This window comes from Canis lupus, chromosome 27 (genome assembly GCF_003254725.2).
Source record: "Canis lupus dingo isolate Sandy chromosome 27, ASM325472v2, whole genome shotgun sequence".
NCBI classification, from domain to species: domain Eukaryota; kingdom Metazoa; phylum Chordata; class Mammalia; order Carnivora; family Canidae; genus Canis; species Canis lupus.
In genome coordinates, this window is record NC_064269.1 from 22512440 (window position 1) to 22536303 (window position 23864).

The window sequence follows — 23864 nt, forward strand, 5'->3', positions numbered from 1 at the left end:
AAATTTGGGGTCTGAGAAAAAGAGAAGGTAATGTCTTCTGAGAATGGCGTTCTCAACTCACATCTTGCAGAAATGGAAGAGCAGAAAAGGCTAGAGCAGCCAAACCACGACCACCTCTGGGCATTTAAAATTAACCTTGACAGGTGCATGTGAACTGTCCACTAGACATGAGTCACAGAATTATTTCACCTTAACATAGAAATATACCTTAGAGGTCATTCAGTACAACTGCCTAGAATGCAGAAATCCTCTCTCCAAGAAGCCTCTGCTTGAGCTGGTTGTGATGGCAGCCTTAGAAGTGGAACCCAGAATCCTATGGGTAGGTCTCAGATGATGAGAACACTATTGTCCAGAGGATTGATTGATTTCTTTCTTTCTTTTTAAAATTTTATTTCTTCATGAGAGATACAGAGAGAGACAGAGACACAGGCAGAGAGAGAAGCAGGCTCCCCATGGGAGCCCGATGCAGGACTCAATCTCAGGACCCTGGGATCACACACTGAACTGAAGGCAGATGTTTAACCACTGAGCCACCCAGGTGTCCCTTCTGTAGCATTTCTATGTCTTAACAGGGATAGAGGATTTCAATGATAACTGGTTTTTTGTGGAGCTAGAATCAGACTCTTAGGAGAATGCTCAATTCAGTATACTTTTTCATGAAATTAAAAATGTCTGTCTTTCTACTTAACTGAAATCTGCCTCCCAATAACTTCAAATTCTCGTCTCTGGAGTAACAGAATGAGGAAGGAAAAATACCTTTTTAACTCTTTGAGTTACAACACTGACATATTACTTACCTAACAATCCATACTCTTTGAAATATAGCCAAGGACCAGAAAATAGGCCCAAGTCTTTTGAACTAAAATACATGTTGATATTCATGCCCTTTATTCCTGTGGCAATTCCTCACATTTCCACTCATACAGTAAGCTCTGAATTTATACATAATTCTCACAAGCTGGGACTGTTTTCTCAGCCCACAGACGATTAAAAACAAAAATTACAGGAGGGTAGGAAGCTCTGCTAGATGGAGACATATTAATAGCTACCACTTTTTTTTTTTTAAATCACTAACAGCAAGGAAAATTAATAACAAATACTCTGGTGTCCAAAACACATACGAATCTGGTACAACAGTTTTATATCTCAATAGCCTGAAAAACTCTGAGCCATAATACTACTAATATATGTGAAAGTACATAATCTAATTTTCTATTATATTGAATTTTATTTATTTATTTTTTATTTTTTATTTATTTATGATAGTCACACAGAGAGAGAGGGAGGCAGAGACATAGGCAGAGGGAGAAGCAGGCTCCATGCACCGGGAGCCCGACGTGGGATTCGATTCCGGGTCTCCAGGATCGTGCCCTGGGCCAAAGGCAGGCGCTAAACCACTGCGCCACCCAGGGATCCCTATTATATTGAATTTTAGATAAGACAGAATATATCCACTCTATTTAATCTTTCAGTTATATTGAAAATTACCCCTGTAAAATTCTATTTTTTAAGAATTTTTTTTCTAAAAATAACTTATTTCACAATTAAACTTGACACAGTGTTACCAGGTCCACTAGGAGGGAAAATACTTTAAAATTTTTTTCTAACATATTTAAGTAATTACATTATTTAATTTTTTTATTAAATTTATTTATTTATTTATTTATTTATTTATTTATTTATTTATTTATTTATTTATGATAGTCAGAGAGAGAGAGAGAGGCAGAGACACAGGCAGAGGGAGAAGCAGGCTCCATGCACCGGGAGCCCGACGTGGGATTCGATCCCGGGTCTCCAGGATCACGCCCTGGGCTGAAGGCAGGCGCTAAACCGCTGCGCCACCCAGGGATCCCCATTATTTAATTTTTAATACTTAAAACTCCAGTAAAGATTCTATTAACAGAAAATTCTGTTAATTCTACTAAATAAGGCATTATCCTTCTCCCGACCTACATTTAAGCAACAGTAACCAAACTTTTCAGAAGTGGCGAATATTATGTTTCTGAAGGTCGTGTATCTCCAAAACACTGCCTTTGGATTTCCAAATTAAGCTTGTGTTTCAGAAGAAATAATGAGTTAGTATAAGACTGTCTAAATTGCCCATCTGCTTTCCCACCAGGCAATCTTGGATTTTAGGAATAGTCCATCTCAAAACATTTAAATCGTAAACCTTATTTCAACAGATGTTTTGTGCAATGTGTAGCAACTGTTTCCATATGTTCCATAAGGCAATTGTTGCCTTATGACCCTAGTTTGCATTCACCTTTGCATTCTTTGTTATGTGTTTGGAGTTGGACCTGCTATGTCTCTAGGACATTTAGATTTCACATGGAAGCAAATAAAACAATGGCCACTGTATTCCCTGCTGTTGCCATCTGTGATATAGAATGAGACCAAGTATCTTGGATACATTGCCTTTGAAGGAAGCTGAGGTAAAACAACTTTCCAAATGACTATACAATGAGCTTTTCAGGCAAAGGCCCTGCAATTAATTAGCTGTTGATAATGAAAACTATAGTATTAGAGATATAATAATGCTAACTATCAATGATGGCTGACACTTATGGAGTATGGACTTTTATAACACAATATATATGTTACCTCAGGTACTATAAAACTGTATATTAAAAAAAATCAATTTCATTGAAAACCACAGACCAGAAAAAAATAATTTGCAAAACAAATACATATGTCTGTCAAAGGACTTGTATCCAAAATATGTAAAGAAATCCTACAACTCAGGAACAGAAAGACAAACGTCTAATTTGAAAATGAGCAAATGACTTAGATATTTCACAAAGAAGATATACAATAGCCAAACAGCACAACACACGAAAATTGCAAGATACCCAGAAGAATGGCAAAAATGAAAAAAATTGACAACCCAAGCATTGATGCCGTAGAAAACCTGGAACTCCCACACACTGCTTGTGGGAGTGTAAAATGTTACTGACCCTATGGAAAACTGGCAGTTTTAGTTACAGCTACACTATGACCTAACAACTCTGCTCGTAGATCTTTATCCTAGGTTAAAAAAAAACATATGTCCACACAAAGACCCATACACAGATGTTCAAGTAGTTTGCTCCATAACAACCCAAACTGCAAACAATTTAGATGTCCAATAATAGAGAAAAGATAACCAAATTTTGGAAAAATTTCATTCAAAGAAATAGGATTCAATCCTGAAAAAAGGCATACCACTAATAAACACAACATATTAAGATAAATATTATGTTGAGGGAAAGAAGACAGACACATACAAAAGCACATATTTTATATCTCAATTCTAGAAACTAAACTAACCCATCAGTGATAAAAATCAGATCAGAGGCTGATCCTCATGGTGGTGAAAGTGGGGGAAGGGCAGTGACTGGAAAGTAGCACAAGGGAACTTTCAGGGGTTATAGGAGTGTTTCATGCTTGCTCCGGCAGCACATATACTAAAATTGGAATGATATGGAGAAGATTAGCATGACCCCTGTGCAAGGATGACATGCAAATTCTTGAAGCATTCCATATTTTTGCCATGATGTCCTTTGACAGATAAAAAGATATGGAGGATGTAGGGGCAGCCCGGTGGCTCAGCGGTTTAGCACCTGCCTTTGGCCCAGGGCGTGATCCTGGAGACCCGGGTTGGCGTCCCATGTCAGGCTCCCTGCATGGAGCCTGATTCCCCCTCTGCCTGTGTCTTTGCCTCTCTCTCTGTCTGTGTCTTTCATGAATAAATAAATAAAATCTTAAAAAAAGAGGATGTGGTATATATCTATGGTGGAATATTACTCAGACATCAGAAAGGATGAATACCTACTATTTAAATTGACATGGATGGAACTGGAGTGAAATAAGTCAATCGGAGAAAGACAATTGGCATATGGCTTCACTCATATGTGAAATATAAGAAATAGTGAAAGGGACCATAAGGGAAGGGGGAAACTGAGTGGGGTAAAATTAGAGAGGATGACAAACCCTGAGAGACTCCTAACTCTGAGATGCAGAAGGGGAGGTGGGTGGGAGGATTGGGTAACTGGGTGACAGGCATTAAGGAAGGCACAGAATGAGATGAGCTCTGGGGGTTATACTATATGCTGACAAATTAAATTTAAATAAAAAAATTTAAAAAAAGATAGTAATCACAGGTATACCATTAATATGTTGAACATAGGCTGTCTCGGTGGCTGGGTTTGAATTCTAGTTCTGTAACTTGCTAACTCTGTGACTTTTGGTTCATTATTTACTTATTCTGAGCATTAAGGTCTTCATCTAAAAAAAGTGTTAAAAAAAAGTTCTGTGTTTGGGTGTGCATTTGGCAAACTGGAGAAACAATCCACTTAAGATCTGAACATTTCGTGATGTTAATTATGCATCAATAAAAGAAGGAATGTAAAAATCACAATAAGAACCAAAAATATCAGAGTTTGAGATAAACACGGTTAGGGAGAGACCATTAAAAATGTATACACAACACTGTAAGCAGAGTACTACCAAACACACTTCTACACTATTAGTGCCTAGGAAGATAACTTGGATCACAGAGATGTGCATCTTGAAAAGACCAAACGCTGCCTCACAGAATAATAGAAATGCACAATAACAAAAGCGTAGAGATGCTGGTGACATTTAAATGGCACAGTGCTGGTGGGATGCTAAGAAAATGCAGATGGAGGTGGAAGTCAGGCAGTGGGACTGCTGAATTGAACGCAAGAGGGAGTACAGTCTGCCACAAGCCAGAGCTCTGCAAGGCTGGGAGGCAGTTCGCTTGGGGGTGGGGTGGGGTGGGGGGATGGCCCAGGTGCAGACACTTGTTTTTAATTTTCTTAAAAGAAAGCTAAAAGGGCTTCTGCTGCCTGTCAGCAGCCAAGCTGAACACTTTCTCCTTCCCTGCTGAAGGTCACAGTTCTCTTCCTACCGTCCCAGATCTTATTCCCAGGAAAATCATGAATGAAACGATAAAACTTCCATATTACACTCACGTCATTATCCATTGGCTAGTGGTAAATGAGGTAATGCATGTGGCAGAAATGTGCTCTAGCAGAATAGACTCTGCCGAGTGTGACCAAGCACTAGCTTATTGCTTTGCATTTGTTATTTATAAATTAGCTACTGCATTTTCTGGAAGGGGATACTGAGACCAGAAAGATAAAGTGATTTGCCCAACTTTATCCAGTTTCGCTTTTTTTTTTCTTTCCAGTTTCGCTTTTGACCTCGAATCAGAAGGTAGGTTTAACTTCAAACACCATGCTCTTAATCATTATGCTATACTGCCTCTGGATTATTTTATCCATTTCTGCATCTTACATTTGGGAAAACTTAGGCCCCCATTTCATCAGAGCTGTTGAGCAAAGCTCCATCTGATTTTGGGTTTTTCTTTTGGTCCTCAACCCAACACCTATCTTTAAGGGTCTCAATCACCTGAACCCCCGTTTCTAATCTCATTTCCCTCTTGTGTACTGACTGTTCAAGACACGTGGCTCTCATCTTGCATCCATCCTCAAAGCCATAAGGTTCTTATCTGTCCCATACCACATGCCCTCTGTGCTAACTAAGGACAGCAAGTTAGAAGACAGTCTCCAGTGAGATCATCTAGGTGAAGCCCTTCTCTAAACTATAAGATTTATACAGATACTATGTTTAAGGAATTACGATATACAGGAGTGTTTCAGGCTCTTTTGCAGGGAAATATTCATAGTTTCTAAAGGTAATAAATTTCCTCATTGTTGATTAAATCAGGGACTCAATGAAGGTTTCATGTTAGGGGCAATAAGAAGATGAACAGCAAAGAGGTGATGTATTAGATCAAGTGGTCTATGTTTCATTAGATTCACTCTAATATATTGAGTGAATGCCCTAGATCTAAAGCCTTTTTTTTTTTTAAAGATTTATTTATTCATGAGAGACACAGAGAGAGAGAGGCAGAGGGAGAAGCAGGATCCTGGGATCAGACCCTGAGACAAAGGTAGATGCTTAACCACTGAGCCACCCAGGTGCCCCTAAGAAGCCTTTTTATTTCCTTTCCAAAACAAATATCCATTTATGCACCTAATACTGCCTTTGTTAACAAGATACTTAGATACATACATAGATAAGAAGCAGAAGAAAGGAAATATGTAAGTAACCATTCAAGAAATTTAGCAGTACTAATGGGACATTTCATGGAGGCTAGTATGTACACTGACAGCCTCATAAATCAGTCCAGTCCTGGTGGCAACTGAAAACTTGAACAATAGTACTTATCCAGTATTAAGTTCAGGATTTCTAATCAAATGTCATAAAAACTTCTGAGGTCCAGTTTATGAACAGTGTCATTGACCTGAGCATTTGGACAAAATAACAGAATCCCCACCCAATTTGCTAATGAACCATTCTCAGATGCAACAAAAAGCAATTGCCTTAAACACTTAATAGTTTATTAAGCTAACCAGAAAGTTTCAGAAGAACTAAATGGATTTGAATATTTTTGTTTTCTGACTCAGAATTCAAACGTCTGACTCAGAATTCAAACAGCATGTGGTGGCAGTGGTAATGGTAGAATGTGCCAGGATGTGTTTATGTGATAACTGTCCTACCTCACTGACATTTATTCACAGTCTATCTGGAAAATCTGCTCTACAGAACGTTTCAAAAATATGTGCTACCTAAATTTCCCTCTTGTTGCAAAGGTTGATTTTTAAGGGCATTGTTAGAGAAATCTTCATAAGCAAATGGGCTTCAGAGCAAAATCTTGATATGCATGCTGCTTCTGGGCAGCAAAAGATACAAACAAGTAACAGAGTTCAAAAAGGCAGGCAGGTTGTGAGCAACTCAAGACAGAAAGGAGGCATCCATTCTACTCTATAAATAGGAAAAAGAAACACATGCGTGCAACCCAAGAAGCTTTCACCTTCTGTTTTTAATATATTTGGACCAATGAACTGGGAAGATAATAGCAAGTTCATATGAAAAAAGTATATTCGGGGATAAGTTACAAAAGTTGACTCTTCCAAGAAGGTATGGGGGGGGGGGCGCACAGAACTACAGAAGGAGCTAAATTCTTAGTTTTATAAAACTATGGGGTATAATGTTGATTGAATCAAAGACAAATATAACTGAACCAAAAGATTAGTCCTCTAAGCACAGTATCTAAAGCAAACATACCATAAACCAAATCTGGAGTGCTTTATTATTCGTGTCTCAACAGGAACACTTCTAATCACAAGGGAATCTTTCCCAATACCCACTGAGCAATCAAAAAATAACATATAGATTATGTAATTTAAAGCTTTACACTGTTTGAGGGAGTCAACGGATACTTAGGATTATTGAAACCTAGCAAGTTCTGCAAGGTTTCAAAATAATAATAAAATATTGAATAATTACTGTTACGTTAGAATCAGCCAAGCCTTTTTAGACAGCATTCTCAGTTAGCAGGAGAAAGGATATAATAAATCCAAAACAAGCCCAAGTCTGAAAATCTCCACCTCTAGCTTAGTTTAAACTGATAATTCATTTGTTTGTTACCCAAATCAGTAGCTTTCTCTAAAAATGCATGTAGGACAGCCAGGGCAAGAAGCTGGCAAAACAAAAGCAATTGTCTGATAAATGGCCAAATAAGCAAGTTTTATTTTTACCAAATTATGTTTCCAGAATAAAGTATGCTTACGAATAATCTGACATCTGTCATCTGACAATTGACTTTACACCTAAACACTCTCAGATAATACAGAAAAATGACAAATATTCTAATTTTTTAAAGCAAAATATATATGTAGAGAGCACATTAAAATTTTAAAAGGATTTTATATATTTAATATTTTGATATACTGAATTCATAAGTATTTTGCACAACCCTAAAATTACTACTTAAAACAAAATAGAGAGGCAGGTCCTTTCCTACCATATAATGGTTACAAGCTAGCTAATAAAATCAGGATGGAATATGTAAGCCATTTGCAAGTTCAAATACCCCATGCATACAAGATTTTTTTGTTTGCTTTTACAGATATTGAGAACTTTTAATATTTAAAGAAATAACAGCCATGAACAAATCCAGCTCGTAATAATAATAAAAAATAAATAAACTGAAAGGGAAAGTTAGTCGTTTGAAATCAGTCTACTTGGCCACTAGGCAAACCTCTCTGGAAGCCCCACATTACTGTCTTCTGGAACCATCTTATTGTCATAAATGTGGGCAATAATGCAGCAGCTGTCATCTACAAAAATGGCTGTAGTCCTTTCGCCACACCTCAGAGCGGACCGAATTGGGACATAACACATATTTGCTACTCACTTTTCAATTTTCTCGTCTTCTGCTCAAGTGTCTGGCAAGTGTTCACTAACTCAGTATTTATAGTCCAGAGATTCCGTTGTTCCGAGATTGCTTCCTCTAATTTATGCAGCAAAGACTTAGCTTTTTCACGGGCTGAGTGGGCTGCTGGATCTCGATCCTCAACCTGAAAACGTACAGTTAATACTGGATTTTAGCAGGGTGGCCAGGAAAGAAAGCAATTGAGCGCTCACTGTTATTATGCATACGAAACTGAAAATGTGCTTTTCTTCTCAGGGAAGTGATAAGCCTCTACTGAACTTCTGCAATTCTGTGTTTGCATGGGCTTTGTATGCCTGAGCTATTTCTACAGTGGTAAGAGTCCTGATATGTCAAGTTGCCTCTTTCTGCAAAGATGCCTCTTTCATCAGCAGGCTGTTGACACCGCCTCTTTTACAACTCCCCCTTTACTTCCTCCGCTCACTGCTGGTCGCCAGGGACTGAACTTCGCAGTTCCTCTTTGGTTTTTTTTTTTTTTTTTTTCCTTCTTCTCTGTTCCTCCTCCGTTTTTTACTTCATGGTTTCAAGTACATCTGAGGAAACTTCCCCTTGAATACAAAGCAGTCAAAGGCTGCCCTACCTGCTTCTCTCTGTCCCCCAGCCATTGGCTGGTTCCTTGGACCTTCTTCCTAAGGACAGATTCCTGGTTGACAGCATCTTCTTGCAGTTGTTCAAGGGCTTCTAGTCGTTTCTGTCTGGCATTAAAAAAAAAAAAAAAAAGTTCAAACCACAAGCTGTCAGTGACATTTCAACTAAGAGCCACCCCTGGGAAGTTGTGACAAGTTCAAACTTAATGCACTGCCTCAGATATCAGAGGAAAAAGTGAAAGTATTTACTACAAATAAATGCTTACCCAATACCGAATTTTAATCAAAGCAATCATATTGATCAGTTGGCCTGATACTCTCACTTTGCAAAAAAGGGCATTTGGTCTCCTGTTTTACACTGGAATATTCAGTTTCCCAAGCTACCTTCATAGTAACACTAGCATCGGTCAGCAATTGCCTAGAAGATGACGACTGTAATGAGGTCACCGTGATAGGTGCAGTATTTACACATCATAGTTAACTGTTTCAGAAAAAGAAAGGAAAGGGAATGACAAGGAAAGAAAAAAAAAGAGCCTTGTGTCATGACCTTGACCTTTTCTCTTTATGAGTTTTCAATCATGTTACATCACCAGCACAGGAAAGGCTGCCCCCAAGCACAGATGAACACTCCATGTTAGTATTTCTAGTGCAGTCTTATCTTTCCCGAAAACTCGACACCTCCTTTCTTCCTTACTCCAAATCTTAGTGTTACTGTGTTACCCCTCTTTTGGATCTGAACCTAATCTTCCAAAATACATTAAACTGAGAGCACCTGCTTTCAGTTAGCTGATGAGACTATTTAAACCGTGCTATATATCAATATGTCAATGACTATCTGGAAAACAGCTTGACCCGAATAAGGATGATATCTTTAGCTCAAAGGGATGATAAACTTTGGGAGCTTCAAAGCAGTGAGGAAGACATCAGGTTTAGGCCTTTTGCATGCCTCTCAATCATTAGCACAGAATCACATTGTAAATTGGCATAAATCTAGACCTAACTACAAGAAGAACTGCATGAGAGACAAGAATGGTCACACAGAATGCTTACCATCATGGTAAACTGGCACACAAAACTCTATAAACAAAAATAAAAACTACCTAAACAATCTATTGAGCCTTTTTCAATGCCTTATAGTCAGTCTCCTTTTTTAAAATTGTAGTTAAGAACATTTGAGATCTACACCTTTAACACATTTTTAAGTACATAAAGTTTAACTATAGGCACAAGGTGGTATAGCAGGTCTCTAGAACTTACTCATCTTGCATAACTGAAGCTTTATACCTGTTAAGTTGCAACTCTCCATTTCTTCTTCCTCTAGTCCCTAGAAATCACCATTCTACCCTCTGCTTCTATGAGTTTGACTATTCTAGAAGTGCTATCATGCCATATTTGTCCTTCTGTACCTGGTTAATTTTACTTAGCATAATATCCTCAAGATTTATCCATGCTATCACATGTGGCAAAATTTCTTTTTTAAGGCTGAATAATATTCCATTGTGTGTGCACACACTATATATATATATACACACACACACACATACACACATATACATACACCATATTTTGTCCATTTACCATTGATAAACATTTGGACTGTGTCTACATCTTGGCTATTGTGAATAATGCTGTAATAAACGTGGGTGTATAAATATCTCTTCAAGATTTTGCTTTGAATTCTTTTGGACACATATCCAGAAGCAGAATTGCTAGATCATATAGATCTATTTTTAATTTTTTGAGGAAATTCCATACTGTTTTCCATAGCAGTTGCACTGTATTAAATTCCCACCAACAGTATACAGAGTTTTAATTATTTCTCTATTTCTTTGCCAACACTTAGTATCTTTGGTGGTTATTTTTTTCCTTTGGCTTTCAATAATAGCCTTCCCTAACAGGTGTGATTCATTCATCATTGTGAATGACTCATTGTGGGTTTTATTTGCATTTCCCTGATGATGAGTGAGGTTGAGTATCTTTTCATATACCTGTTGGTCAACGATATGTCTTCTTTGGAAAAACATCTATTCTATTCAAGTTCTTTGCTATTTTTAAGTTGGGTTATTTGGGGTTTTTTGTTATTGAGTTGTTGTAGTTCTTCAAGTATTTTTAATATTAACTCATTGGATATGTGGTTTGCAAATATTTTCTTTCATTGTATAATGTACATTTTCTCCCTGCCAATTCCTTCGCTGTTCAGAAACTTTGAAATACAATATAGACTCACTTATCTAACTTTTCTTTTGTTCTCTCGGTGTCATAGCCACGTCCAATGTCATGAAGACTTTCCCTATAAGTTTTCTTCTTATAAGACCACCTTTAGGTCTTATATTTAAGTCCTTAATTCATTTTGAGGTGACTTTTGTATATGGTATATAACAAGAGTTCAACTTCATTCTTTTGCATATGACTATCCAACTTTCTCAACACCATTTGTTGAAGACTATCCTTTCTCCATTGTATATTCTTGGCACCCTAGTCAAAGATCAGTTGGCCAATTATGTATGAGCTTATTTGTGGGCACTCTATTTTGTTCCACTGTCTTTAGGCCAGTGGCTATAGTTTTAATTACTATAGCTTTGTAATATATTTTGAGATAAGAATGTGTGCTACCTTCAGCTCTGTGTTTCTTTCTCATGATTGTTTTGGCTATTCAGGATCCCTTCTGGTTCCACATAAATATTAGAATTATTTTGGGGTGCCTGGGTGGCTCAGTTGGTTAAGAATCTGCCTTCAGAGAAGAAATGTGTGGGAAATATCAGAAAGGGAGACAGAACGTAAAGACTGCTAACTCTGGGAAACGAACTAGGGGTGGTAGAAGGGGAGGAGGGCGGGGGGGTGGGAGTGAATGGGTGACGGGCACTGGGTGTTATTCTGTATGTTAGTAAATTGAACACCAATAAAAAAAAAAATTAAAAAGAATCTGCCTTCAGCTCAGATAATGATCTCCAGGTCCTGAAATTGAGCCCTGCATCAGGCTCCTTGCTCAGTGAGAAGTCTGCTTCTCCCTCTGACCCTGCTGCTGTGCTCTCTCCTCTCTCTTCCTCCTTCTCAAATAAATAAAATCTTTAAAAAATATATTAGAATTTTTTCTATTACTGTAAAAAAAGTCATTAGGATTTTTATCAGTATTACACTGAATCTGTAGATGACTTTGGGGTAGTTTGAACATTTTTTTTAACAATATTAAGTCTTCTAGTCTACGAAAACAATGTCTTCAGTTTGTATCTTTTTAATTTCTTTCAGCAATGTTTTACAGTTTTCAATGATTAAGTCTTCACCTCCTTAAGGTTCATTCCTATTTCATTCTTTTGGGTGCTATTTTAAATGAGATTGCTTTTCCAATTTCCTTTTTGGATAGTTCATTGTTAGTGTACAGAAATGTATCTGATTTTTGTATGTTAATTTTGTATGCTGCAATTTTGCTGAATTTATTGATTATAACAACTTTTTGTGGAGTCTTTATAGAGTTTTCTATATAGAAGATCATGTCATCTGCAAATACAGATGATTTTACTTCTTCTTTCTGATATGGATGCCCTTTATCTCTTTTTTTCTTTCTTGATTACTCTGGCTAGGACTCCTAGTACTATGTCTTTTAGAAGTGGTGAGAGTGGGCATGCTTACCTTGGTTCTGATTTTAGAGAAAACATATTCAGTCTTTCATCATTAAGTACATTAGCTGTGTGTTTTTCATATATGGCCTTTATTATGTTGAGTTAGTTTCCTCCTATTTTGAATTGTATTTTGAATATGTTTATCATGAAAAAGTGTTAAATCTTGTCAAATGCTTTTCTTTGTCAATTCAGTTGATCATGTGATATTTATCTTCAATTCTGCTAATGTGGTATAACAAATTAATTTTGTATGGAACCATCCTTGCATTGCAGGGATAAATCTCGCATGTCATTGTGTATAATCTTTTCAATGCATTATTAAAGTTGGCTACTAGAATTTTGTTGAGGATTTTGCATCTATACGCATCAGGGATCTTAACTTATAGTTTCTTTGCTTGCAGTGTCTTTGGTTTTGGTTTCAGGAGAGTACTGACCTCATAAAATGAATTGGGAAGTGGTCTCTCCTTTATAATTTTTTGAAAGTTTCAGAAGTTTTCAATAATCTCCTTCTATTAATCTTCTATTTGGAAGAATTCATCAGTGAAGCCACCCAGTCTTGATCTTTTCTTTGTTGTGTTTTTGAATACTGATTCAATCTCCTTACTATTTTTGTTCCATTAAGATTTTCTTTTTCTCACTGATTCAGTCTTGGTAAGTTGTTTCTTCCTACATATTTATCCTATTTCTTCAAAGTTATCCAATTGTTGGTATATGACTGCTCACAGTGGTCTTTTATGACCCTCCTCCCCTACCCCTTCACTGTAGCATCAGTTGTAATATTTCCTCTTTTGTTTTTTATTTCATTTGAAACTACTTTTTTCTTAGTCTAGATAAATGTTTGTCAATTATATCTTTAAAAAACTTCAGACTTTCAGGGAAGATGTCAGAAGAGGAGGGTCCTAGGCTTACCCTATCCCACAGATACACCTAGATAACACACACATCACTATATATAACCCAGGTCATTTCCTGGGAGCATAGACTCTCCACAGATTAGTTACTAATCTCAGAGCAAGTGCTGGAGGGGCAAAGATCTTTGTAAGACTTCTTCAAGAACAAAAGAGATGGCAGGCACCATTTCCCTCCCCTATCCTTCCTTCCCAGTCTAGATACATTGACACCAGTGGGAACCAGCACAGAGCAAACACTCTGCCTAGTTTGATAACAGTGCATCCCAGCCTGCATTCTCCTTTAGGTGCTCCTCCTCCACCCTGGACTAGGCAGGAGTTTTCATGCACCCTCCCACAGTAGAGCAGCACAAACTTTGCTGGCAGTGCACCCCACCCCTTCATTCGTCCTCAGACCTGTCCCCCCAAAAGTGTCCTTGGCAGGAATCCATTCAAAGCAGTGCCACAAGCTTGAAAGTGTACAAGCAGACCTGGCAGGGGCAACACTCCTCCAAACTGGCTAGAGGGAGAAGAGAGAGGGAAAGATAACCACACACACTAGTTTGATTGTGTCCCTTGCAGTGTGCTAGGGGTAGATATCCAGTCTGATTGCAGTCCCTGCCTGTCAATGAAAGCTTCTCATGGAACAACACAGGAGAACATTCTGAAGTTTGATGCTACTGCAGCTCTGAAAAAAGCCTGGTCTGACACAAATCAAGCCCAGGATGGCCCCAGACTGGCCCATTAACAATGCAGGGATCAAGCTGTGTCCACAACAGGTGAGGAGAGCCACTGCAGATGACTGGACTGAAGGCCCAGTCACAATAGCAGTATACACATAACACACATAGGAGACACCTCTAAAAGACCAGGTTCTGGTGAATAGGGGACATGGCACAGCAGGGCTCCACCGGACCTCTTTTTTCATAAGGCCACTAATTTTAACATCGGAAACCTACCTGACTTTCCTCACATATAGAAACAGGCACAGAGAGTTAGACAAAATGAGGAAATAGAGGAATATGTCCCAAATGAACAAGTCAAAAATCATATCAAGCCAGGTAAACAAAACAGAGGTAAGTAATATGCCTGTTAGAAAATTTAAAGTAATGGTAAGAAAGATATTCAATGGATTGAAGAAAAGATAATAGGATCTCAGACCCTCAACAAAAGGATAGAGAACATAAAAAAGAACCAGTCAGAGATGTATAACTCAATAACTGAAATTTAAAATACTGTAGGGGAAGGAGAATGGATCAGTGACCTGAAGGACAGGGTAGTGGCAATCTAGGTGAACAGGAAAAAGAAAAAATGATAATAAATTGAAATAAACTAAGGGAAATCAATGACATGGTCAAGCCTAATAACATTCACATTACAGGGATCCCAGAAGGAAAAGAGAGAGCAAAGGGGGAAGAAATATAAATATATAAGAAATATATATATGTAAATATAAATATATATATACACACACATATTTTTTGAAGAAATAATAGCTGAAAACTTTCTGAATCTGGAAAATGAAACACAAATCTAGATCTGCAAGTCACAGGAAGTCCCCCAAAAAATCAACCAAGCAGATCCACACCAAGACACATAGTAATTAACAATACAAAAAGGAGTAATAAAGAGAGAATTTTAAAAACAGCAAAAGAAAAGAGTTGTATACAAGGAAAACCCCATAAGGCTATAAGCTGATGTTTGAGCAGAAACTCTGTAGCCCAGAGGATGTGGAATGATATATTCAAAGTGCTGAAAGAAAAAACAGGCAACCAGAAGTTCTATCCAGCAAGACTGTTGTATAGAATAGAAGGAGAGACAGTTTCCTAGGGGGAAAAAAAGTTAAAAGAATTTATCCCCACTAAAGCAGCCTTACAAGAAATGTTAAAGGGGACTCTGAGTGGAAAAGAATGGCCGTAAGCAGGAGTAAGAAAAGTAAGATGAACAAATCCTCAATAAAATACTATTAAACAAAATCTAGTAATACATTAAGTCATTCATCGTGATTGAGATTTAATCCTAGGATGCAAGAGGGATTCAGTAGTTCACAAATCAATCAACATGATACATAACATCGACAAGAGAAAGGATAATAACTATATGATTATTTCAATAGATGCAGGAAAAGCATTTGGCAAGCACAACATCCATTCACAGCCAAACCCTCAACATAGTAGGTTGAGGGAACATATCTCAACATAACAAAGGTTTCATATGAAAAACCCACAGCCAAATTATGGAAGCAACCCAAGTGTCCATTGATTGAAGAATGGATAAAGAAGATGTGGTGTGGTGTGCTGATATGCCCTAATACTCGGGCATAAATAAGAATAAAATCATGCCATTTGCAACAACATAGATGGATCTAGAAGGTGTAATGCTATGTGATGTAAGTTCACCAGAGAAAGAAAAATGCCATATGATTTCACTCATACATGGAATTTATGAACAAATGAACAAAGGACGAAGAGATACCAAAAAAAAAAAAAATGGCTCTTAAGTATGGAGAACTGGTGGTCACCAGAGGTGGATGGGAGATGGGTGAAATGGGATAAGAATATAAGTATCATGGTGAGTACTGAGTAGTGGATAGAACTGTTGAATCACTATACTGTACACCTGTAACTAAAATAACAATGATATTAATATACTGGAATTAAAATTACAAATAGTTAAATTGCAGATATTTAAAAATTTAACTAAAAAAACCAGCTCTATTTTACCAATTTTATTTTTTAATGAGTTTTTCTACTATTTCATTTATTTCTCCTCTAATCTTTATTATTTCTTCCCTTGTACTAATTTTGAACTTAGTTTGTTCTTATTTTTTCTGGTTTCTTGAGCTATAAAGTTGTTAATTTGAAATCTTCCTTCTTTTTAATGTAGGCATTTGTCACTCTTAATTTCTCTTTTAATACTGCTTTTGCTGCATGCCATAGGTTTTGATATGTTCTTCCCACTTTTGTCTCAAGATATTTTCTAATTACCCTTTTAATTTCTTCTTTGTGGTTTTTTAGCAGTGTATTGTTTAATTTCTAAATATTTGTGAATTTTCTAGCTTTCCTTCTGGCATCGATTTCTATCTAGTTCTATTCCATTGTAGTTAGAAAAGATACTTAGTATAATTTCCATCTCCTAAAAATTTTTTTAAGACTTGTTTTGTGACCTAACATGTGATCTATCCTGGAAAATGTTTCATATGCACATGAGAAGAATGTATATCTGTAGCTATAGGGTAGAATGTTCTGTATGTGTCTGTTAGGTCCATTTGGTCTATAGTGGTGCTCCAGGGTATTGCTTTCTTATTTCCTATTTCAGTGTTCTATCCATTATTGAAAGTGATACAATGAAGTCTCTTACTATTATATTGCTTTCTACTTGTTCCTTCTATTCTGTCAATATAGGCTTTATATATTTAGGTGCTCTGACATTGAGTGCATGTATATTTATAATTGTGATATCTTTCTAGTGAACAGATTCTTTTATCACTGCATAATGTCCTTCCTTTGTTTTATGACTTGAAGTCTATTTTCTCTGATATAAATATCGCTACCCTGGCCCTCTTCTGGTTAGTATTTGCCTGAAATATCTTTTTTCATCACTTCACTTTCAGCCTATGTGTGTCTCTAAATCTGAAGTGAGTCTCTTGTAGACAGCATACAGTTGGATCTTATTTTTTAATCCATTGAGCCACACTCTATGTATTTTGATTGGAAAGTTTACTCTATTTACACTTAACATAATCAATAGAGTAGGAATTTATCATGGGCATTTTTTTCATTGTTTTCTGTCTCAGAGTACTTTAGTTCCTCTTTCCTCCCTTCTTGTCTTCGTGTTTTCCTTTTTTTATTAATATTTTGACTCATTTTTCTTTTGTACATCTTCTATAGGTATTTTCTTCATGGTTACCATAGGGCTTACATAAAACCTAATAGTCTATTTTAAGCTGATAACAATTTAACTTCAATTACATACAGTAACTACAATTTTACTTCTCTCCTCCCCCCACTTTGGTATTGATACCACAATTTACAACTTTGAATATAGTGTACCTTAATATGTTTTTACCATTTTATATACTTATAATTTTTAAACATTCATCCTAGAATTAAAAGCTATTTACCCACCACTGCTATAGTTTTACAGTATTCTGGATTTGTCTATATATTTACCTTTACTAACAAATTTTATACTCTGATATGTTTTTGTATTAAGATCCTTTTGTTTCAACTTGAACTCCTTTAGCAATTCTACTAAGGAAGGTCTAGTGGTAATGAACTCTTTTAGCCTTTGTTTATATGGGAAAGTCTTTATAACACCTGGATTTTAGAGGGACAGTTTGCAGGGAATAGTGCTCTTGGTTGGTAGTCTTTTACTTTTAGTACTTTGAATATATCGTCCCACATACTCCGGGCTGCAAGGTTTCTGCTGAGAAATCCACTGATGGTCTTATGGTGCTTCCCCTGTATATCACAAAACTTTTCTCTTTGCTGTTTCCAAAATTCTCTATTTTTGGCTTTTGACAATTATTATGTGTCTCAATGTGAATTTCTTGGGTTCATCTTATTTGAGATCCATTGGATTTCCTGGATCTAGATGTCCTTCCCCAGCTTTTGGAAGTTTTGGGCCATATTTTTGTTTGTTTTTTAAAATTTTTATTTATTTGAGAGAGAAGGAGAACAAGCATAAGTCTGGGGGAGAGGCAGAGAGAAGCAGACTCCCCAATGAGTAGGGAGCCTGATGCAGGGCTTGATCCTGGGACTCTAAGATCATGACCTGAGCCGAAGGCAGATGCTTAACTGAGCCACCCAGGCACCCCCATATTTTTCTTTGAATAACTCTTCTTTCTCTCTTCTCCCTCTGAGACTGTAATAATACATATAGTGATCTACTTTATGGTATCCCATAAGTCCCTTAAGATTGCTTCACTTTCATTTTTCTTTTCATTTCTTTGACTAGACAATTTCCAGAGACCCATCTTAAATTCACTGATCTTTTCTTCTCTTTAGTCCATTGTTGAACTCTTGTAGTAAATTTTTCAGTCTATTTATTATGTTCTTCTGCTCTAAGATTTCTGTTGGGTATTCTTTTAATACTTTTATTTTTTTATTGATATTCTCATTTTGGTTTGTTTTTAGAAAGATTTTATTGGGGATCCCTGGGTGGCACAGTGGTTTAGCGCCTGCCTTTGGCCCAGGGCGCGATCCTGGAGACCTGGGATCGAATCCCACATCAGGCTCCCGGTGCATGGAGCCTGCTTCTCCCTCTGCCTATGTCTCTCCTCTCTCTCTCTCTCTTTCTCTCTGTGTGACTATCATAAATAAAAATTAAAAAAAAAGATTTTATTGATTTGAGAGAGAGCAAGCATGAGCAGGGAGGGGCAGAGGGAGAGGGAGAAAGAATTGAAGCATACTACTCACTGAGCACAGAGCCTGACATGGGGTTCAATCCTACAACCATGAAATCATGACCAAAACCAAGAATCAGATGCCTAACTAAGCTACCCAGGCACTCTGATATTCTCACTTTATGGATTGTTCTCCTGATATCATTGATCATCTTTATGACAGTTATTTTGTTTTTTTTTGTTTTTTGTTTTTTGTTTTTTGTTTTAGTTATTTTGGATCCTTAGTGAGGTGAATCATTTATCTATGGTTCATTGGGATCAGTTTTTAGAGATTTTGTTCCTTTGGATGGAACATATTTCCCTATTTTTTATCCTGACTCCTTTTGTTGGTATCTGCACATTAGAAAAAACAACCACACAAAAAAAAAAAAAAAAGAAAAAACAACCACTTCTAGTCTCCACAGCCCGGACTTACATAGGAGAAAACCTGTATCAATCAGTTTGGTCAGAGGTTCTGAGGGCTCTCAAATCTTCATTCTAGTTCAAATCACCATGTTTGTCCTTACTGGGCCCTAAGTGTCTAGAGTATGATAGTAACATCATTGCTCTAAGATGGGTGTAACAGAAGGGAGTCTTTTAGACAACTCCCAGAAAAGTTGGAATATTGAATGTGTAGTCCTATTCTTTTCTTCCAGGAAAAAGCAAAGATCTGGGGTTCCACCTGCCATTATTGTTCTCAGTGTCCCTTAGACATCTATAGTATGCCCAGTTCCATCTGCACTCTGAGACAGATGAGACAAAAGCCAGTATTTTGTTAAGTCCTCAGAAAAGTTGAAACACAGACACACAGTCTAACTCTTTCTCCCCAGGGAAAAACTGGGAGCTGGGGGATTCCTTCTGACCACACAGTCCTATGTCGGGAGCAGAAATTACACTGACAGGGTATCTAGAATTTTCCAACCAGTATTGATGTGGCTGGTTTCACAACTACCTAGGGTACAGGATCCTTTCAACTAGTTTCTGGATTTCTCACAAAGTGAATGCATCCATATATTACTGTTGAATCAGTATATCCCTTGGGGGAAGGAAAGCCAATTTCTTGCTGACATCACCTCTTTTTTTTTTTTTTAAGACATTAGTTTTATCAACTTTTCTCTTTTGTAGGAATAGTCTAAGCTATCAATACTGTACATTATGTTCCAAGGGAAAGCAAAAGGACCATCAGAAATCCACATTTAATAATATTACAACTTTTAATCCTGTATATTACATATGTATATGTATTTGTACCTTTAAGATAATTTTATCACTTTTTGAATCATAACAGTCTTAAGGATAGCTTTCTAAAAATTATATAGTACCATCTATTAAATTAAAGATATTCAACAGATTTTAAACCTTTGAAGATTTTTCTTCCATAGAGACTTACATTATCATATTAATATAGTATTATCTTTGAAGGTGCTTTTGAATTCAGTAAGTCTCCTTGTTAACATGTCCTAATGCTAGATCTTGGTTTCTACACCTGCCAAGTCTGATTCTGAAACTTTGCCATTTAAATAGAATCCCATTTACCTAGTTTTCAGACCAAAAAGCTGTAAGTCAAAGATGACTCCTTCTTGCATTCCCACAACTAATTCACTACCACGTAAGATCTGACCCATCCTCAATGTTTGAATCCAACCGTTTCTTACCAACTGGCTCACTCTGACTCTTGTTAACACTCCTTCTCCTAGACTATGGAAATAGTTTCTAACTCAGTGGCTTTTTTTGACCACAACTTAGCAAATATTTTATATTTCAACCAAGTACATACGTATACACACACACACACGGCTGAATTAAAATTTTTATGAAATATTACTCTTACTATATGAAATGTACTCTGATATATTTATTTTTTAAAATAACTCATAATCTGGTAAATTGATTTCAAGAGCTCTAATTGGTGACCTGTTATTGAAAAAACTCTTCTCACTGGTGTCACTGCTTTCACCTTCCCCCTCTATAGACAATCCTCTACCAACAGCTAGAATAATTTTTCAAAATATGTCATATTACCTTCCTATTTATGATCCTCTGATTTCTTCCCATCTATTCAGAATAAAATACCAATCTCTAAGCATGAACTGTAAGATCATGAATCTAACTCCTGTCTATCTCTCTAACTTCATCTCCTACCATTGCCTAGCATTCACTCTGCCCCAGCCATGCTGGCCTCTTGCTGCTGCTCAGACATACTAAGTTCATTAAAACCTCAGGGCCTTTGCACTAGCTAATTCTTCCAGCTAGAACCCTTCCTAGATCATCTTTTACCTCACTCTCTCACTCCACTCAGCTCTCCATTAAATTTATCAATCACAGACAGGTCTTTCCTGGCCATTTTCCTAAAATTAGGTCTTCCTGCCCCATCATTCTTATTCTTATCCTCTTTATTTTTTTATATCACTTACCACTCTCTGGCATTATATTATATAGTTATGTGTTTATTTGTTCACTATCTGTGTCCCTTAATAGATATTAGTTTCATGGATGTAGAGATTTTGATCTTATTTAATTTTCTAGCACCAAAAAGAAAAGAAAGAATCTGGCAAAGAGCTCATATTTGGGTGTTGCACAAATAACATGCTTTTCTGAGACCTTCAAGAGCGATTTTTTTCTTTCAATACTTCTCCTTGACTCACTCAATTCTTTCCATTCCTCAGCACTGGAGACTATTTATCTTGCAACAGAATGAAAGCCTTCTCCTTCTCAGCAAACAGCTCCTGAAAGTTACCTTTAATAAATATTGTCTACCTTACCTAAATTCTTATACTCATCTCTACAAATAATACACACACACACACACACACACACACACACACACATTTTTAAGTAAGCTCCACACCCAGTGTGGAGCCCAACACAGGGCTTGAACTCTGAGATCAAGAACTTAGCTGAGACAAGAGTCAGACACTGAACTGACTGAGCCACCCAGGTGCCCAACTCCACTTATATTCTTATTCATTGTTAAAACTTATAGTTAAATCATTTTGTGTGTAGCCAATAAATGACTTTGTCTGTTTTAAATTATATCTAGAAGGCACAGGTTTTAACTATCCTTACAGTGATGAGTAGTATTTTGCCTGGTGCCAGGTTCTCAGAATATTTTTAATGAATATTTTATTTGATTTTAACAAGCAGATGGTGGGGGATTAATAGTTGAAAGAACACAAGTTTTGAAGTTACACACATCTAAGCCTGCTCCCAGCTGTCACTTAATCCCTCTTGAGTAACCTTGAGTGAGTCACTGAACCTCTCTAGAGATAAAAGTGTGTCAAATTCTTAGCACTACCTCCAACACAGTAAGCTCTCAACAAATTGCACCTACTGTTACTTAACTTGGTTGCTTGTGTGTCTTGTAGAATAATACAGAAGATTCACTTATTCAGAAATGACTCTAGTGCAGGCTCCTCTCCAAATAGTTCTTTGTGGCTAACTAGATTTCAATGCTCCCTTTTGTGGAGATGGTATCCCTGTAAGGAAGCTGCATATCCACTTAACCCACACCTTTACCCCTATGGGGAAGTCTGGGCTCCCTACTTCCTAGGGAAAGCAGAAGATCATTTTCTTGACTGTTTCTTCTGTTATTAACCTCTCTCTGGTATCTGGGTTTCTTATTTAGGGGGAATAAAATAGTTTCTTTTGGCTATTTTCTTTAAGCAATTTCAGTCTCTAAATATATATATATATATATATATATATATATATATATATATATTTACTTTACTCAGATTCAATATGAATTTGAATCCATGTTCATTCACTCACCAAAAAAAGCATTTCTTAAGGGAATGCTTACTATGGTACTAGCAGCTATATAAATAGTGGTCAATAAAAGACAAAATAGCTCTCCTTGTTTATTATGTGGTTTACAGAGTATACAAATTTCAAGAATCTCTCCATAATTATAAGAATTAAGGTTAAAGGAACAGTAAGATAGTAAATTATTTTACATTTAGAGTCCTCCAATTCCCTGACTTCTTTACTTGAAATTTAATTGACTAGTGCCTAATACAATACACTGTATACTGAGACAGAAAATGAAGCCCAATGGGATAGGAGTCAATAGACTCAGCAAATTCTTCTGTTAATAGATCACTTCATAGATTTTCCATTAATAACTCTCAGGTCTTGATCAATTCACTTTATAGCCTTAATGCCTCATTCCTCTGTAAAATTATGAGGTTTTACTAAATGATCTCTAAAGACATTTCTGATTAAAAGAATTCTATATTCTGTAATTCCAACTTTCTTCTTTAGGGAAAATAACTCATTTTATGGGTTTCCAAAATTGCTAAAGTTCACGATTTGGAATTTTTTAAAGATTTAATTTATTTATTAATGAGAGACCCAGAGAGAGAGAGGTAGAGACACAGGCAGAGGGAGAAGCAGGCTCCATGCAGGGAGCCCGACGTGGGACTTGATCCCAGGGCTCCAGGATCACGCCCTGGGCTGAAGGCTGCACTAAACTGCTGAGCCACCAAGGCTGCCCTTGAGCCATTCAGGCTGCCCACGATTTGGAATTTCGAATACATAGGTCTATTTCATACCTTTTGAGAATTCAAAATTATCAGACAAAATGCCTTCTTTGAAAAAGTGTCATTTGAAATCAATGTTTACAACATGAAAAAAGTAAACTGAATGCCAAAGTTCAATCTCAAATGTATTATGAATTTAAAGCATGGGTTTCTTACATATAAATGACCATCACCTGGAAAGGAATTCTTTTCTGAAATAAAAATATTCCAGTCTGAATCTCTTCAAAATCTCTATTAATTTGACAAATTCTTTATCAAGAGACTCTTTGCGGTTTCCCAAGCTGTTCAGCATTAATATGCAAAGATTTAGTTTCTCTTCCATTATATATTTAAATTCCTACAAGAAAAGTCACAAGAAACCTCCACTATTCAAGTGTTAAATATAAAATAAATGCAATACAAAATACTGTGGTCATCCTTTCTCAATAGTATTCATGGTTATGAAACCCAAAAATTTTAATTGAATAGATACCAATTCTCAACTGCCCAAAGATTGATTATTCTTTGAACTGATTATCTCAATTTAACAAGCACTTATTGGGTA

General features: G+C 36.6%; 1 protein-coding gene and 1 non-coding gene across 2 annotated transcripts in view; one reads left to right on the forward strand and one right to left on the reverse strand.

Annotated features, from left to right (window-relative positions):
* Positions 1–23864, reverse strand: part of IRAG2 (inositol 1,4,5-triphosphate receptor associated 2) — a 122796-nt gene that overhangs the window by 45945 nt on the left and 52987 nt on the right. Inside the window, 3 exon segments of the mRNA XM_035706789.2 lie at positions 8267–8429; positions 8883–8997; positions 23494–23657. Of these exon segments, the coding sequence (XP_035562682.2) occupies positions 8267–8429; positions 8883–8997; positions 23494–23657 (442 nt within the window).
* Positions 3420–3526, forward strand: LOC112665685 (U6 spliceosomal RNA). The gene has a single exon (XR_003140519.1). It is a non-coding gene; the product is annotated as a U6 spliceosomal RNA (small nuclear RNA).